The sequence below is a fragment of the Malania oleifera genome, chromosome 11 (assembly GCF_029873635.1).
Source record: "Malania oleifera isolate guangnan ecotype guangnan chromosome 11, ASM2987363v1, whole genome shotgun sequence".
Taxonomy (NCBI): Eukaryota; Viridiplantae; Streptophyta; class Magnoliopsida; order Santalales; family Ximeniaceae; genus Malania; species Malania oleifera.
The window spans coordinates 16,712,757-16,731,525 of NC_080427.1; the positions used below are offsets into that span (position 1 = coordinate 16,712,757).

General features: G+C 37.1%; 1 protein-coding gene across 6 annotated transcripts; it reads left to right on the top strand.

Annotated features, from left to right (window-relative positions):
* Nucleotides 1-1,504: 1,504 nt before the first annotated feature.
* LOC131168344 (thioredoxin-like 3-3) lies at nt 1,505-5,776 on the top strand. 6 transcript variants are annotated; one of them, XM_058127700.1, is made up of 6 exons: nt 1,516-1,670; nt 1,761-1,805; nt 2,185-2,233; nt 3,518-3,714; nt 4,042-4,067; nt 5,433-5,776. In XM_058127700.1, the coding sequence occupies exons 4-6, from the start codon at nt 3,550-3,552 to the stop codon at nt 5,650-5,652; spliced, it is 411 nt and encodes a 136-aa protein (XP_057983683.1). In that variant the 5' UTR covers nt 1,516-1,670; nt 1,761-1,805; nt 2,185-2,233; nt 3,518-3,549; the 3' UTR covers nt 5,653-5,776. The 6 variants fall into 6 exon arrangements, with proteins under 6 accessions (XP_057983680.1, XP_057983683.1, XP_057983679.1 ...); XM_058127698.1 differs by having other exon boundaries at nt 1,523-1,670; nt 2,185-2,305; XM_058127701.1 differs by having other exon boundaries at nt 1,535-1,670; nt 2,185-2,305; nt 3,540-3,714.
* Nucleotides 5,777-18,769: the final 12,993 nt, after the last annotated feature.

An 18,769-nucleotide genomic window follows, 5' to 3' on the forward strand; every position in this document is an offset into this window, starting at 1 on the left:
TCTTCTCTTATCTTTACATTGAGTACTAAATATCCAATTTTCATTGCAATCAATTATTAATTGACTAAATCCAAAAAGAAATTTACCTAAAATTAAAATAAATGAACTAAACCAACCACCACCATCAAAATTTTGAAGAATTTATAAAAATTATGATATTTTACTTTTAGGGAACTTGATCAGCTATTGATACTCGTTGATTCATAACTTAGGCCTTTTATCTGCTTCCAAGGAACACTAGAGACTAGTCGGCCTAAGTTGATATTATCCTAAAAAATCAATGAATGTCAGTTCAATTCGTAGAGGCCTTCGGTGATTTCTAACATCCTTGGTAAAGAGTGATGCTACAATCGCAGGCTTGACCATGGTATGAAGGTTCAAGGGTTTCTTGAAGATATTAATTAGAGCATCACTAGATAAAGCACACCAGTATTGTGGATCCAACTAAGGAAGATGGCAAGAGCATGACAAATTGAACGATCTTCTTTGTCTTCAATGGAGTAAATGGTGATCGTTATAATATTGAAGAGTCCATTGTAAAATGCAATAGAGACAATGACAGACTCGAGCAACTCAAAATAAAATGAGCCTTAACTAATGTACAAACTTGGAATGAAGCTTATTTAAGGGATTGGTGGTTGAAAGAGAGTTGCAAAGATTTAAGAGCCCAATAATGAAGTTTTGGGGGATGGGGGAGCCAGAGCTAGAGAAAGGGTGGGAGTAGAAGGGAGGAAGATGGCTTGTGATTTTATTTGGGCTATAGCATATGGGGGTCATTTATCTAGGCAAAGGCCTTTTTGTCTTTGAAGAAAAGAAAAAGCTTGGAATGGGATGCTCATTTTAATGATGACCTAATGGAAAGCTTATTCCTCAAACAAGAAAAATATTCATTCCAAAATCTACTAAGAAATCAAACATCGAAAAGGAATTATGATTAAAATTACGATTTTATTCTAATCTCATTTCCTTTTATCAAAATCATCATATTGTGCAAAAATATCAATGACAACATTTCATTGGTCACATTTGATTCAAGCATTTTGTCAATAGTTCAACCACCTCCTTAAAGAATCCAATACTTGCATACATGTACAAAAAGACATTTGAAACATAAAGATACACACCCAAAAATCCAAACGTTATATTGTATTTCTTTAAATAAATTTTAGAAAATTCAAACAGTACACATTCTTAAGTTTTGAAATAGCATAATAACACAAACTTTAGATCGTTGTTTTAATTTAAAACTTATCATCATATCTCAAATCCAATCATAAGACAATCTAAATCTTTCTTTCTTTCTTTCTTTCTTTGTAAAACATAATAATTTAAAAAAAACAGGGTCGGACAAATATATAAAATGTAATTACAATTAATATATAAATATGTACATGAATATAGACTTATATTATAAATTTTAATATTAAATTTTAGAGTTAAATTTGAATGAATTTAGTTAAATTTTAATATAATTTTGTATTCCATATTATATTGAAAGCTTCTCCGCGACACATTGCTTTTTCTACATAGACGGCCTCTTTTGTCCTTTCCTTGGGGGCATCGTCTCCGCTGAGGTCCGGTGGTTTCTTAACTAAATTCAGCAAAACGACGCTCTAAATCGGTACTTCAGAACTCAGAAGCACTCGTCTTCCTCCGCTAAACCCTACCCTGTAAGTCCTCGCGGCCTGTTATTCCCTGACGAAGTCTCACGCTCCAGTCTCCCTTACTGTGCTCCTCTTCCTCCAATCCTCCACATACAGAAAACGAAAACGGTCTCATCATCTGTCAGGGTCATCTCCTCTCCGGTACACTTTCTCTTCTTCATCTTCTTCGTCTATTTTCTTCGTTATAATCATGTTTCCCGTTTGGATCTTTCTTTATTGGTGGGAACTGTTCAACTCGATGGAAATTTTCAATTTTCCCCATGAAATTTTCAACTTCTAATTAAAAATACGGCAGCATTAGCGGTCTTGGAATTTGTACTCCGTGGGCGTTCCGGCAAGGCACGGCCCGGGTGTGGAATCTACGCCGATTATGGGTTCTACGGTTGGGCCTGTTCCTCGTCAGGACGCTAACGGGATACTAATTCTGAAGTAAAACGCATGCAAACTTGCTGGCGACCCCACTCGCTGGTACCTCTCATCGACTTCGCTTCCCTCACCCAACATCGTTCTCTGCGCGCAGAGGAAGTGACTCGAGCTGTTTAAAGTGCTCTCTCTATCTCTCAACCCAGGCAAGCATATTTTTCTTCAATTTTAGTTCAGACATTGCCAAAAGAAATGCTTGATTAATTATTTATTGTGAGGTAATCGGCTTTTGAATAAACTGATGTTTGAGCTCCCTACTAATTAAAATAAGTATTGCATGTGCGCTAATCAACTGCCCCTAATTTTTTAGGGGATCTATATATTGTCATTCAGCTCCAAATCACATTATACTGTGTTCAAATTGCTATTGATTTCCAATGTTTGTATTTGAATTGTACCTCTTGGTCCATAAGATGTTTGTTTAAAATCTCTAAGATTGTATTTGAGAGCATGGATTTCCATACTTGAATTTGGCCTTGTGGATTTGGAAGAATGTTGATACAATTTTATACTGCTTTTTGTTCAAATCCATTCAAATCCAAATTGAAGACTCAAAGTCCATGCTCCTAAATGCAATGTGGGTTTCTGCACATGTTATGTATGTTAAAATGTTTATGTAGTTATTAACTGTCGAAATTTATCATTGTTATGATCTTTGAGTGCCAACACAATTCCTTTCTTCTCTGTTCAACATTTTAATTTTTTTTTTTTTTTTTTTTTTTTTTTTTCTTATATAGCTTTTCAATGTATAAGTTTATTGGGTACGAGCGAGAATAAGTCTTTGAGGGGACTAGTTAAGAAAACATGGGGTTTTGTGTTTTAGGAATTAGAGATGAGTTATCAGTCATGCTTTGAATTATATTTTTTATTTATAAAATTGGACTTATTGATCTTAAGCCATGTATATCTATGGGGTTTCATATCTCAAGGATTAGAACTATCAGTGTTGTGTTATGTATTGCACTCCTTCTAAAACAGGTTTCATTTCAACTTTTAACACAACCTTCAATGGCTGCATAATGCACTACCATTAAATCAAAGCTAACACAAAAAATTAGGCTGGTGTGCATCCTCATTTGGGAAAAAATGATGATGACATGCCATTGGTCCGCTCATGTACTTGCAACATCCCCTCCATTTTAGAATCTTGCAAGCAATGGTGGCATAGGTGAGACACAATGATAATACAGGTGGGGTTCAACCCCATATCATTAACTTTTTTTTTTGCCTCTTTTTGGGCAAATTAGTGTGATGTTAGCCCTAACTAAAGTGTTTTTTTAGGATTTAACAATTGTGCATACATTGACGCAAATATTTTAGTTTATTGTATCAGTTGACACAGAAAGATGGAGGTTAGTGAGAACAAGTATTTTTAACCAAATTGTATTCCTATTATTAAATTGAATTGCCTAAAATTGCTTAATGGATAGGGTTGCTTAACTTTCAAACTAGTGGAAAAGCCATGGAAGGTGGCATTGGTTGGAGCTACAAAGAAAATCAGCCAGGGAAGGGATTAGAAGACACAGGGCTGAGTCTGCCAATCAATCACCATGGTAACTTGAAGAGCGCCTCCAGCGATCACGACCTAACTGACATTTTTCAAAAGATCAGATCTTCTAAAACTTCTGTAAGCTCATTTGGACCCACTTCATTATTTTTAATGACCAAGAAGTTGTTGTCTTTATGGTTTCCACCGAACTTTTTTCTTTCCTTGGTTTAAACCTTCACTTTGTTATACAAACTTGTGGTATGGGGCCTTTTTTTTTTGTTTTGTTTTGGTTTTTTGTTTTTGTTTTTGTAGCCGGTTGCAGGTTGAGACCAGTGTAATTTTTGTCCTCAATTTCTTTAAGTGTTTTTCTTGTTTAAATATGATCTTTCCTTTCTTTTGATTAGTTTTTTTCCCCCTACTTGAAATAAATTTCACTCAATTCACCCTTCTAATATGTGTTTGCAGGCAGTTATCAACTATGGCGCATCTTGGTATGTCAGTGGCATCTTGTAACCTCTCCTTCAAGCTCTCCTGTTATCAATTTTGATATTTCTCCGTCCAAGTGGAATGTTGGGCAACTAAGAAATAAAATATCCAAGAAGTAAAAGTTGCAGAAATGCAAATCGTGAGGTGGTATAACTTCAAAGGATTAATTAAGGAACGAACATATTCACAGTAAGGTAGACATTGCACCAGTACTACAGCATCAGATTAGATAAGAGGGGTGACTTAGATAGTTTGGACATTTGAAATGTAGGCCAAGTAGTGCCTTAGTGAGAAGGACTGTGTAAGTTATTGTTAGTGGCAATAGAAGGGGTAGAGATAGATTTAAAATAACTTAGAATGAGGTAGTGACTAGTAAGAAAGAATCTAATAGCTCTTAAGTTAGTCGAGGAAAAATGCACTAGATTGTGTGAATTGGCTGAAAAAGATTTGTATAGCTGACTACACCTAGTGAGGTTGAGGCTTCTTTTTTTTTTTTTTTTTTCCTTCTTGTTATTATTGTATGTTGTTGTTCTGTCGAAGTGGATATTGGAAACTGATCAGCAGGGAGCATACAAGTGTGATCACAAGGTGTTTGACGAGGAAATGAAATAGCACATGAGATGATGAGCTGTCTACATGATTATATGTAAACAGAAATGGAGGGAAACGATTTCTGTTTCCCATATGTGGGGATGCACGTGAAGAATCAACCCGATGCATCCTCAGATATGTGATGATGGCTATGGTATTGGATATTCTGATCTAGAGTTATGGGCTCATAATGGCACGCACATTCTGTTCAGCAGTGCTGGACATTCCTCAAAAATGAAAATGAAAATCTTGGAAAAGGGACCTTTGATCACAGGTGATCTCGTTATGGTACTTCATGCCATTTGATTGGAGGTGATCTTGTTATAGTTTTGATAGGCTAAAATAGTGGCAAAAAAGTTGGACAATTAATGTGGGTGCATGTGCATGTTCTTGTGTAGATATGATCCCTTGGGTCACTTTCTTACACCTGGGGGAGTATTACTGAATGGTGCCTGAAAGAAAGATATCCATGGCACTCTTTCTCATTATATAATGCTATTATATGTTGATGCAATGTACTGCCAAGGTAAGACCATGAAAGCATACTTTTTCTATCAAAGTGCAACCGTCATTATTGCTTTTATAAACTAGCTGTCTTGTCTTAGAAGTTAAACTTAGCTGTCTTATATAACACTGAATATTCTGTTCCCAAAACAGTTCTCTCTCTCTCTCTCTCTCTCTCTCTCTTAAAAATGTGGTTAGCTATGTGATTATCATATTTAGGATAACGTTCATGACTTGAGATTCTGAGTTGAAACTCGTAACTGTATCTTTTTCAGGTGTCGTGTATGCAACCAGATCCTCCCTGCATTTTGCCAGTTGAGCAACAGTTTCCCTAAGCTTTCCTTCATATATGCTGATATTGATGAATGCCCAGAGACAACTCAGCACATTCGTTACACACCTACTTTTCATTTCTACCGAGATGGCGAAAGAGTAGATGAGATGTTTGGTGCTGGAGAAGAACGTCTGCATGATCGTTTATGGTTGCACTCTTGAAGACATACTAGTAGTTTTTGTTACCACTTCATTTCAAATAACATTCTACAGATTCTTTGTTGTAAAATTATTATCTTCACATTTAGCTCTAATTTAAGTTGGTGTTTAGACTTGAGTATGTAAATTTGGTTCAGTGTTTTTTAATTGTTCCCTCATCCTCCCGTGCATGGATAATCATAAAGTTGTGGAATGGCAGGATTTATCGCTAATATGGGATTTTGATGAATGAATTTCAAGAAAAATTTAAACTCCAAAAATAGCAAGTTAAGAAATAATTTAGCCTCTCTGTTATGTCTTAAAAATAAGAACTTTTAGAAAAGTACTTTCTATAAATATTCATGTCAACAAATAATATTTGGTTTTCATTTAAGTAAGTATTTATATAAAAAAAGTATTTTTTTTGAATTGTTTTTTTAAAGAAAACTTTTCTAAGAAAATACTTTTCTTGAAAAATGTAGAAATATAGATAAATTGTAGATAAGTATTTTTTCAGATAAGTTGTTTTTTTAAATTCAAAAAGTATTTTTTTATGAGTGGTTTTAAACTATCCTGTGCTAAAAGCAAGTGAAACATATTTTTTTTAATTTTATTTTAGTATGCGGTGGACTCCACACATTTACCGCATGCTTAGAGAGAGAAGCTGGGCGCATGTGGTGTTGCGTGTTCTTGTGGCTGGTTTCACCACTGATCGGGTGATTTCAAAGGATCTTCGTGTTCATTACTGGATTGGCGTTCGATTGGGCTGGCCGAAGTTGGTATTGTTTGAATTTTAATTGTGATTGTGGGGTGTGTATCCTTTTCTGGCATTCCCGCCCAATCGGGATTTTGAAATTTTGAAAATTTTAAGCGTCGATGGCGCGGTGCCGGGCTCATAAGATTGGTGGGAATCCACATAGGGAGGCAAAGATGATGGAGGAAAGAGATCATGCCTTGAAATTCATTGAAATCAAGGGTGGTTGTCGGAAGGATTGAGCTAGTAAGAAACACTCAGAGAAAATGTCTGAGTTTGAAAGATTAGCAAAGATGGCGAGTCGGAGGTGCGATGGGGGTCCTAGTGGTTTAAAGACATCTTCAGAGCTACTTGAATCCGTCCGTGCTCAGAGCAACATGCAAGATGGCGAAAGGGAAGGAAAGTTCAATGGAGCTGGCAAGTAAAAAACAGATCGGTGGTCTGAAACCTCAGAGTGCGTCGATGAACCCGACACCATCTTTGGAGAGGCAGAAATGTAGCCAGAAACAGGTGAATGACAAAGCTGCCTGGTGAACGCATGCAGTGCATGGAAGAGACTCCAGACAATGGTAGGAGGTCATGGGATGATGAGGATCCAGTGGAATCCGATGATCTTGGTTCAAAAGATTCATGCAATATAGTTGCCTCTGTTCGAGATAGAATACATGAACAAAAAGATGACATGATTGAGCTTGATAAGAGGAAAATCGATCAGAAGGAGCCTGAAAAAGGGAGAACCATTATAAGAAATAATAAGGAAGTAGCCTAGGTTGAGCTCTTTGCTAACAACAGGGACCCCTCATACTGTGGAGCCTTGCCTGCATTCACTGCAATGGAAGATGGTGCTCGTATCTCAGCTGCAGAAATATACAGCTCAGAGGGGATTATTAACAAACACCTGGTAGGCTACTTCACCGGTAAATTTCCTGGTAAGTTAGCCTTCAACACTTCGGTGAAATCGTGGAAGGTTCCCGTGGTATCAATGCAACACAATAAAGGGTGGATCGTATTTAAATTCCATAAGGAGGAAGACCTTAATGAAGTCCTTCAAAATGGACCATACTCAATTTATGGAAGAACACTAACATTGAAGAAAATGCCAAAGTACTTTCAATTTGGCCGTGATCAAAGGACAGTTGTTTCAGTCTGGGTTCAATTGAAGGATCTTCATTTTGAGTTATGGACTCCTAGTGCTATTGGGAGGATTTGTTCGCAGCTTGGGAGACCCTTGTGCATGGACAAGCTAACTACCAATAAGGCCAGAATCTCATATGCCTGAGCTATGGTTGAGGTAGATATTGCAAAAGATCTTAAACATAGTGTAAAAATTTGGCTTCCAGATGATGTAGAAATTGTTCAGGAGTTGGTTTATGAAAGCCTTCCTCGCTTCTGCAAGAAATGTGAAGTCATTGGTCATTTGGAGGGATTCTGTTGAATAGATGGGACTTCGAGGTGTATGTCCAAAGCTAAAAAGCCAGATAATCAGGAAAAACCACTGGGAAATGCTGAGACTTTGGCTAGTGCTGAAGGTGAGGCTAGAAAGCAGGATGGGAATATTACAGTCGTAGAGCTATCTTTGAAGCAGGTTGAGAAGGATAGAGCTGTTGAGAATTCCACTTGTGAACTTGTTTCACATTGGAAAATTAAAGTGGATGATGGGTATTTATATACATGATTGGGCTTAAACTTTTGGGTCAAATTGGTGTTCACCCATGTGTATCAAGCCCACCCATGGACTCTTCCGGTCCTAACAAGTGGTATCAGAGCCAACGGTTCGTAGGGTGTGCAACATCGTAAAAAATCGAGATGTGAAACTAATCCTCCTGACGTGCTAACAGTTGGAGGACCAAGTTGTTGGTTGAGGCCAATAAGGATCATCTAAGCTGCAGATGGATCCGAATAAGGTCAAGACATGAGAGGTAGGATTGGTTCAAAGGCATGTGAAATGCAATCCGACGCACGTAAGGCACCAATGGTAAGGCCCACTTGAGCAACTGTTGGGGAATTGGGCTTGCTCTCAAAAGGGAGACGGTTTTCGTTAAAGGAGGAGCAGTTGGAACTCATAAGTGAGGGGAAGATTGTTAAGAATTCTACTTGTGAACTTGTCCCACATTGGAAAATTAGAGTAGATGATGGGTGCTTATATACATGGTTGGACCCAAGACCCAATAGACTTAAGCTTTTGGGTCAAGTTGGTGTTCACTCATGTGTATCAAGCCCACCCATGGGTTCCTCCGATCCTAACAAGACTTTCATCTGCTGATCCTATGGTAGAGGTTATCTTGTGTGGTGGGGGAGTTTGTACCTCTAAGCCTAGGGAACAACCTATTGAGAATGGTGAGGAAGCTACCATGATACTGGAAGAAAATCAGATAGGGGTGGCTTGCAGCAAGGGCACGTTGATGAAAGAAAATAAGGATGTAACTGATAGAGTTGAAGATAAGACCCCAAATAAGGTTCAACTGAAGCAAATGGACAAAGGAAAAGAAAAAGTGGAAGTATTCACAACAGTGAAGAGGAAGAAGAGAGGGAAGAGTTCCCAATTCAAACCATTAACTTTTGGTAGGGGGTTAAAGCCTCCTTCTAAAAATAAATGAAGATCATTAGCTGGAATATTAGGGGTTTCAACAAACCCCTAAAGCAAAATGGGGTGGCAGACCTCATTAAGAAGAAAAAAGTGGATGTGCTAGGGTTATTGGAAACCAAACTTACTCCTAACAAACTACAGGAGTTTATCAAGAAGAAGCTGACTAGTTGGTGTCAGATTGGCAACCATGATGCTGGAAGAATTGTGGTTGTATGGAACCCTCAAAAGGTGGGTGTTCAGGTGCTGGAGAGCAGTTCTCATCTAATACACTGTGTTATCTGCTGTCTGGTTTCTAACAGGAAATTCTTTACTAGTTTTGTATATGGATTGCACACTGTCGTTACTAGAAGACCTCTCTGGCAACAGATCTGTGAGGTAACTAAGTCTTGTAATGGTCCTTGGATGCTGAAAGGAGACATTAATAGTGTCCTATACCTAGATGAGAAAAGGAATGGAAATTCTATTAGAGCTTATGAAGTAAGCGACATGATTGATTGCTTCATTGAATGTGGGCTATGTGATTTAAACTCGAATGGTAGTTTCCTCACATGGACAAATGGGAGGACATGGTGTAAATTAGATAGGGGGGCTATGTGATTTAAACTCGACTAGTAGTTTCCTCACATAGACAAATGGGAGGACATGGTGTAAATTAGATAGGGCAGTGAATAGGACTTGGCTCTGTGATGGGATGGGTGCACTTGCACGCTTTCATCTTCCTAGTACACACTCTGACCATGCCTCTTGTTTAGTAACGTTGCTGGAAGAGGATGATTTGGGTAGAAGACCCTTCAAATTTTTTAACATGTGGGGACAACTTTCCATGTTTAAGGATGTGGTTAGAAATTCTTGGAATAGTGAGGTTCAAGGCTTCAAAATGTTCATGCTTGTGATGAAGCTTAAAGCCTTGAAAGGTCCACTAAAGTTGCTTAATGCCACCCACTTTCCCATATCACTATAAGAGCATATAGAGCCAGTGAAGAACTTAAAGTAGCACAGTATAACCTACACAATGGTCCAGGGAATTTGGAATTGCAGAATGTGAAGGCAGTAAAAAGGATAGCTACTGAAAAACTAGAGAATGCCAATAGGCGTTTCCTTTCCCAATAGGCCAAAATTAAGTTCCTGAATAACAGTGACAGAAGTTCTAAGTTCTTTCATGCTTTGATGAAAAGACATACTGCTAGGAGTCATATTTCTAAAGTGAGAAAAGCTAATGGGGAGCATACCACCTCCTTGAACCAAGTAGCTGAGGAATTCCTAAACTCTTATAAAGACCTACTGGGTTTAGAATCTATCTGTGCACCTATTGACCCTGAGATTATTGCTAAGGGTTAGGTACTAAGTGATGATGAAGCTGATATGATGATTAAGGAAGTTTCTGATGAAGAAATCAAAAGAGCATTGTTTAGTATTTTGAGATGAAAAGTCTCCTGAGCCCGATGGCTATGCAGCAAAGTTTTACAAACTAGCTTGGGACACTGTGGGAGGGGATGTTGTGGGTGCAGTAAAAGAATTTTTCTTAAAGGGCAGGTTACTTAAGAAAATCAATCATACGACCATTGCTGTAATTGCCAAAATTAACCATGCTAATAGAGTAAATGACTACAGACTAATATCTTGCTGCAATGTAATCTACAAGATCATTTCCAAGATTTTAGCATGCAGGATCAATGCAGCTCTGGAGAAGTTAGTGAACCCAGCTCAATTTGCTTTTGTAAAGCAAAGAAGTATGATTGAAAACATCTACTTGGTTCAAGAGTTGGTTAGAAAATATGCTTGAAAGAGAATTTCTCCTAGATGCATGTTGAAGATAGACTTAAGGAAAACTTATGACTCCATCTCTTGGAACTTTCTGAAGGAGATGTTGAGAAAATTGAATTTTGTTGATAAAGTGGTGAATTGGATCATGGAATGTGTATCTACTACTTCTTTCTCTCCCCTATTGAATGGTAGCCTTCATGGTTTTTTTAGAGGGAAGCAGGGATTGAGCCAAGGGGATCTACTATCTCCTATTCCCTTCGTACTATGTAGGGATTATCTATCAAGATTGCTAAAGTCTCTTGAAGATGATAAGGATTTTAACTTCCATCCTAGGTGTAAGGAGCTTGAAATTACCCATTTGGCTTTCGCTGATGACTTAATTCTTTTCTCGAGAGGGGATTTTTGGTTAGCTAGAAAATTAATGGGTTTTTTTGAAGAATTCTCATGATGCTCTGGATTGAGAGCTAACCTCTTGAAATCTAACATATATACTGTAGGTTTGAATGATTATGAATTGGACAATATTAGAAATCTGACTGGTTTTGTTGAAGGAAGCTTCTCTTTTCGATACTTGGGTATCCCATTAGCTTTTACTAGGTTGAATACTACCCATTATTCCTCATTGATTGCTAAAATTGATAGTATTATTGGTTCATGGCCAGTAAAGACGTTAACATATGCTAGAAAACTTGAGTTAATAAACTCGGTAGTGTAGAGCACAGAATGCTTTTGGCTATCGATCTTTCCAATCCCTATGGCTGTCTTGAAGCACGTGGTTAGACTGTGCAGGGTCTTTTTGTGGGGAGGTAAATTAAAGCCATTGGTGGCATGGAAAGAGGTGCCTTCCAAAGAAAGAAGGGGGGGCTTGGTATCTTTGACTTGAAAACTTGGAACAAATCCTTGCTTACAAAAACTCTATGGAACATTCATATGAAAAAAGACACCCTATGGTCAAAATGGATAAATCAAGTTTATCTCAAGGGGAGAGGATGCTTCCACTCGGCATAATGACTCTCCATTAATTAAGAAAGTGGAGTTAAGAAATACAATGATGATGCTATGTGGGGGCAGTGGGGGTGCAATACAGTAATGAGCTCGTGAACATCCGGTGAGCAGTTCTCTTCCTCGAAGGCCTATCAATTTTGGAGAATTAAAAGGGTTATAAGACCATGGCATGCTTTGATGTGGAAAATGGGGTGTACCCCTAAACACTCATTCATTCTGTGGTTAAGTGCTAAGAACAAATTGCTTACAAGTGGTAAACTCTGGGATGATGACAAAGAAAAACCTTGTGTTCTTTGTAATGCAGAATTGGAGGCAGTGGACCACTTATTCTTCAGATGCAAGGTAAGTGCTAAAATTTGGAATTATCTAAGGGATTGGCTTGGGTGGAAGAGAGCAATGACATCATTGAAGGCAGCACTAAAATGGATGCATAAGGAAGTTAGAGGATCTGGATACCAAACTATTGCAAGAAGAGCATGCTTGGCCTCCACTATTTACGAAATCTGGCACTTTAGAAATATGAAGAAATTTGAAGGGAAGGATACTCCTACAGAAACTATTATAAAATATATTCAGATGCATATATTTAGAACTGTTTGTGAGAAGTTCTCGTACCTCCAGGAGCTAAGGGGTTGAGATGGAAGGTGTATATTTTTTGGATATAGATTATTTTTTTTGTATATCGACCTTTCCTTTATGAAGGATTGTGTTAGATGTATTTCCCGTGGATGCCCAGAGTACTTGTAAATATTCTTTACTTGTGGAATATACCTTTACCTTTATTGATTAAAAAAAAGTGAAATATTTTAACGAAAAAATATAAATAACACGAGCCTATGTCATCAAGGTTCATGTGTCAGGATGAAGTAGGTGAGATCTATATAGCTTCATCCAATTAGCTATTAACACATAGGTCTGTGATGATATGGGTCTATGTTTAGCATTACAGAATTCTAGAATAGAATGCTATATGACGTGACCTATACGTTCGCTTATATTTCTTCCTAAAACGTACAAATGGCTATTAGTTGTGGTCTTCTAGAGCTTGAACTTGCCACTCTCTTCAAGCCCATTGTTTAGTTATGACTTATAGTCATAGGGTTTATCCATTTGTAGTTTGTTACAAGTAGAAGGTTTTGTGCATGGAGAGCTCATGGCTTGCCACTTGAAGTCAGTTACAAGTGGGAAGTTTCACGCCAAAGGGAAGGGGGATTGCAGGGCCCCTGAGCCCTACATGCATGAAACTTCTTTGTATACTTAAACCAAGTCTAGTAGAGGTGTCTTGGGGATCTCAGGGCGAGGGGTGGGGGGCTTTACTCATGGTACAGTATTATACGTTTGAGTTAGGGCATAATGTAATTATATTATCATATGAGATTGAAGTTTTTATATGGGACTGTATATACATATTGTAGCTGAGGATTGAAACCTTAAGGCAGTTTTCATTTGATGATAGTGAAAATTGTGTAGGGGCTCCGTGGACATAGACACGCTATCAAACCACGTAAATTCATTGTTCTTCTTCTCTCTTTTGATTTTCACTATTTTTTCTATTTTTTATGTGTGTGCATAATATAAGGACATGATTTCACAACAATTGGGATTAGAGCACTAGGTTTGTGCTAGGCTTTCTAGGGTTTGCATATAGATCGCAACAGGGATAAGCAAGGTGAATACTAGATTTGAAAAGTTAGATGGTAAAAGGAACTTTAGCCTATAGCAGATGCGGGTAATCGATTTGTTGGTTCAATAGAAGGTTTACTATGCTTTAACTAGAGATGAATTAGAGATGATGGATGAAGATTATTGGATGGAACTAAAACATTTCACCTTTAGCACTACATGATATTGTTTGGCAAATTTTTTTGTGTTTGATGTGATGGAGAAGAAAATTGCCAAGGGCTTATGGATGAAATTGCAAAGGTTGTATAAACTAAAGAGAAATATTAACAAATTGCTCATGAAGAAGTCATTGTGGTTTCTTTGTATACCTAAGGGTGGCTAAATATGCCACGCTCACCCACGTCTGGTGAGTGTTGTATGGCTATCAAGACATATGGCCTACATAATTTGTGGAACCTTATAGGGTTGGCTTGTTTGGTTGACCCCCCAAAAAAAAAACATGAAAAAAAAATACCTAAGGGTGGAGATCTGAATCAGTATATGAATAAGTTCATATTGTGGAAATCGAGTATAGGATGCATAACAAAATAATAATATTGTTGTAAAAGAGTCAAACATATACATGCAACAATCTAAATGGTGAATACAGAGTACTTCCACAACCATAGCAACATAAAGAAAGCAATAATAAGAACGACACCAGGAATTACGTGTTTTGGCAAAGCCTACATCCACGGGAGCAATCGACAAGAGTTTCACTATGAAAATCAAAGATACACGCTACAATGGTATACAAGGATCTTCTCTCCATCACAATGTTCATATTCAAAATTTGAAATTTTCCTTGTAACCACGAGAGCACTCGTCAATGAGTGAGGCCAACTCGTCGATGAGTCCTTGCTGCAGAGCACCAATAACTTTAACCATATGCTTTTCTTCCTTTGTTTATGAACTTCACCAAGTATAAGAGCCACACACAAATACAACAATTCAATCATATTCTCAGTGATTTACTTAAAGTGAATGTGAGGATGGAAGATAAAGATAAAACATTGATGTTGTTATCTTCTCTTCCTTCTTTATTTGAATACTTAGTTACGACACTATGCTATGGGAAATCCATTTTAAGTTATGAAGAGGTTTCTATGGTTTTTAGGTCAAACGAGACTAGAAGACTCAACAAAGAGGATCATGAACCAGGGGGCTTGGTTGCCATAGCCAAGTATAGGAGAGGGAGATCCAAGGAGAAGCATAAACATATAGGCAGATTGAAGTCTAGATTGAGGGCCAAGAATGTTGAGTGCTTCAAGTTTGTTGATAATCATTTTTTGACCAATCAAATAATATCTTGATTGAATAAATCAAAATTCAGGAAAAATAAATAGAAAATGAAAATTTTCATTAGGCGATCGACCAACCCATTCTCCTTCTAGTTTTCTCGTGCATATGCGAAGATTTTTAACACCAATTTGGGCATGCCTATAGGGGGGGGGGGGAAGTATAATGACAGAGGCTTACAGGATTTCCATGTATGCTCGGAGGAGATCTCTCACTCCCAACATTTTCATCATTTTTTTTCATCGTTCTCATTTTTCCATACTTCTACTCCTTCCATGTTTACATATTTCATTTAAGTGAGAGTTTTATTCCCTTTGATCTACATTGAAAAGCAATCTTCAAATTAGTCCTATATCTTTTATTTGGTTTTTATTTTCATTTCATTTTTACTTTATTGCTTATTTGAGAATATAATTTGGCATAATTGATTTTGCATGATTCCTATATATGAATTTTTATTTTGAGTGATAGAATGTCATCTAGGATCAATTTAGATTAGGAATGTGCTTTTGATTCAATGAAAATTGCACGAAAAATTGAATATTGTAGAGCATGCATACAGGCAGTCGATCGCCTCTCTATAGACGATTGACTTCCTTAGACAAAATATTGTAATCTTTTCTTTTCTTTTTCATATTCTCTTCTGATTTTCTAAAATGCTACAATATTTATGTGATACGTGATGAGGTTGGTAGTCCTTTAGCAATGAATAGTGTTAGTTTTTGGATTTTCTCTTAAAAAGGTAAAAAATAATTATTTTTCTAGTTTCATGGTTTTCTTCTTAAACCAAAACATCATTTTTTTTTTTTAATAGAAAATTTAACTTTTTTATGAACTATCCATGACGTGCCTATTGGATAGATCAAAAAGACTTTTTTCTAGAAAGTAAAATAAGAGATTTCAAGTTAGGTTTTATGGTTTTCTTTCCAAAAAAAAAATCAAAACATTCAAGTTTCAAGAGTTTTATCAAATAAATCCAAAAATATTTTTAAATTGAAATTTGGAAATATTTTTAGGAACTACAAATGACTTGATTCCTTTTCAATGAGAATTTAGGTAGTTTGCATAGGTCAAACCATGCTAACTAAAAACCAAAAGTCATTCTTTTGCCTTTTTTTTTTTTTTTCTTTATTTTCAAGTTTGCATAAGTGTAAATTCATTTTGGAGAGGCATAGAGCAATAAGGATTTGATGAGGTTAAGTCCTTTATATAGACCCTACAAAAGCCTTTTCGAAAGGAGCTAGAGAATGGAAGAATTCTTAAAGAATAAATAAAAGGAAAGAAAATTGTAACAGACTGTCGACCAACCATTATAGGCGGTCGACTAGTTGACGTTGCAACTTGTTTTTTTTTTTTTATGTTTTTTATAATTATTTTTTTCAGAAAATTGATTTGCAAAGAGGGATGCACACACAAACACACACATGCACACACGCACACATAGAAAGATAAGAATGATAACTATTTATATGATGGGTATTGTAAGGTGCTAGTTCTTTAAATTCCATAAAAAAAAAAAAAATGAATTGAAGGAATTACCTTCCCTATTGACAATGGTACTCTTGAACCTAAATTTCTTTTTAAAAAGGTTTTCCCTTATTTTTCCTTTCTAAAACTAAAATAAAATGGCGCCTCCATTTTCTAAAATAAATTGGCAAGTTAGAGAACCAATGGTTTGGTTGTCTATACTTATTTGATTTTTAAACGGTCACCAAATATGTTGACAACTAAAATGGGTCACCCGAGTTCGGTGTCAAAGAAGTGCAAACAACAAGGACATTATAGGTAGACTATCCTCTTTGGAAGAAAGAGAAAGACAAGGTAGATTAACCATCAAGCTCTATAAGTGTAGTGGCAAATAGTTTAAATGATGAGGAGCTCTTTCCAGTTGCTTTAGGTAATAATTCATTTAAGGATGCTTGGACTATGGATTGTGGTTGCTTCTTTCATTATTGTCCATATAAGGAGTGTTTTGATGCTTACACGAAATGTGTTGGTGGGCTAGTAATTCTTAGGGATGATTATCCTTGTCCTATAATTGTTATTGGTACTATGAACGTTAGAATATTTGATGACATTGTTAGAATTTACAAAAGTTAGACATATTCCATATTTAAAGAAGAGCATGTTTTCTCTAAGTTACTTAAAAAAGACTTTGCATGGACTTTTAGAAACTCTAGGAAGTTGAATCCTAAAGGTATCAAAGGATTCTATAATTTTCATGAAGGGTAAACAAATTGATAACAATTTGAATAGGCTAATAGGCAGTACAATTGCAGTAGTGTAGAAATCGCTTGATTAGATACTGACATAGTTAACACTACACTTTGGAATTTATGTCTAGGACATATAAGTGACTAAGGTATGATAGAACTTGTTGGAGATGTGGCTCATATTTGGGTGGAACACATGTACCAAAAAAGCATAGTGATGCAAAGAATAAAGGGAGAGACTTACAGGAGGAAATCGTCGCTGGTTTTGCTTGACGGTTTGGCACTAGCAAGGAACTTGTCGACGGTTATAGGGCTATATGTAAGGGAATTACTTTCAGTCTCAAACCGTCGACGGTTTGGCTGAAATCATCGACAGTTTCATTCGGCGCAAATAAGGAAATTTGAATCGAGGATGAGTAGATTAGGGAGATTTGGAGGTCTTTCCTCCAAGAGTTGACATATGAGTGCTTTAGATGGTAAATATGCCTCCTGTGTGCATAGGGTTTGTATAAATACATTGTATTGCAACCCTAATGTAAGCTTGAACAATCTGAATAGTGAAAAATCTATCGTTGCTCCCATGGACATAGGTTCATTATCGAACCACGTAAATCTTGTGTCTTTTGTCTATTGTTTTTCAATTACTTTGTGTGTGATTGTGATATTGTGCTTTATTGATCCGTATATTCATCATTGATTGTGTTTGCATTAATTGTTTTGGATTGATTTGAGTTGTGCGTGCTTCTGTTGCATGTCAACTCCAGCAATTGGTATCTTTGTGTATTAATTTGTCACAATAATTGGTATCAGAGCTATTGGTTCTCAATGGCTAGGATTTATTCTACAAGTTTCGAGGTTGGTAAGTTCGATGGAGTGGTGAATTTTGGGCTTTGGCAGAAGAGGGTGAAGGATGTGTTGGTGCAACAAGGTATGGTGAAGGCACTTTACGGAAAGAAACAAGATGACATAGATGATGCAAGTTGGAAGGAGTTAGAATCCAAAGTTGTGGCTACTATCAGATTGTGTCTAGACGATGACGTGATGTACCACATCATGGATGAGGAATTGCCAGCGGCAGTTTGGTTGAAATTGGAGAGTCGACATATCCAAGTCTTTATCGAACAATTTGTATCTTAAGCAATGACTTTACGGGCTTAAGATGGCAGAGGGTTCGGGTCTGAATTAACACATCAATAGATTCAATTAGATCATCAGTGATCTGAAATGGGTTGATGTGAAGTTCAGGGATGAAGACAAAAAGTTGATATTGTTGAATTCCCTACCTGCGTCACCTACGTACGAGAATTTAGTTGCGACGTTGACTTAGGGGAAAGAAACCCTAGAGTTGGAAGACTTAATGAGTGCAATGCTGGGGTTCCAAAGGAAGAAGACCGATGATGAGGGTTCACATGCTAAAGGGCTCATGGTAAAGAGTAATCAGGATCGTGGGAGAGGCAAGTCCTAGAGTGGATCGAGTGAAAATAAAATTCAATCTAGGAGGAGGAAGGACATTCGTTGTTTTAAGTGTGGGAACCTAGGGAACATAAAACCACAATGTCAGGAGTGGGAGAATGGAAAGGAAAAAGATCAAGTGGGTTCATCAAAATCAGCTAATGTAGTGCAGGAAGGAGACTCAAGGAGTAGTGATTGTGATATGCGTTTTGTTTCATCAGGTTTAGAACGCCTCACAGGTTCATGGATCCTAGACTCGGGATGTTCTTTCCACATGATGCCCAACAAAGCCTGGTTCACCACTTACAGATTGGTGAGTCCTAGTTCCATTCTGATGGGATAAAGGATATAAGGGAATCTCTATGTACTGTAGGATAACCTAGTTGTAGGTGGGGTTACAGTTGA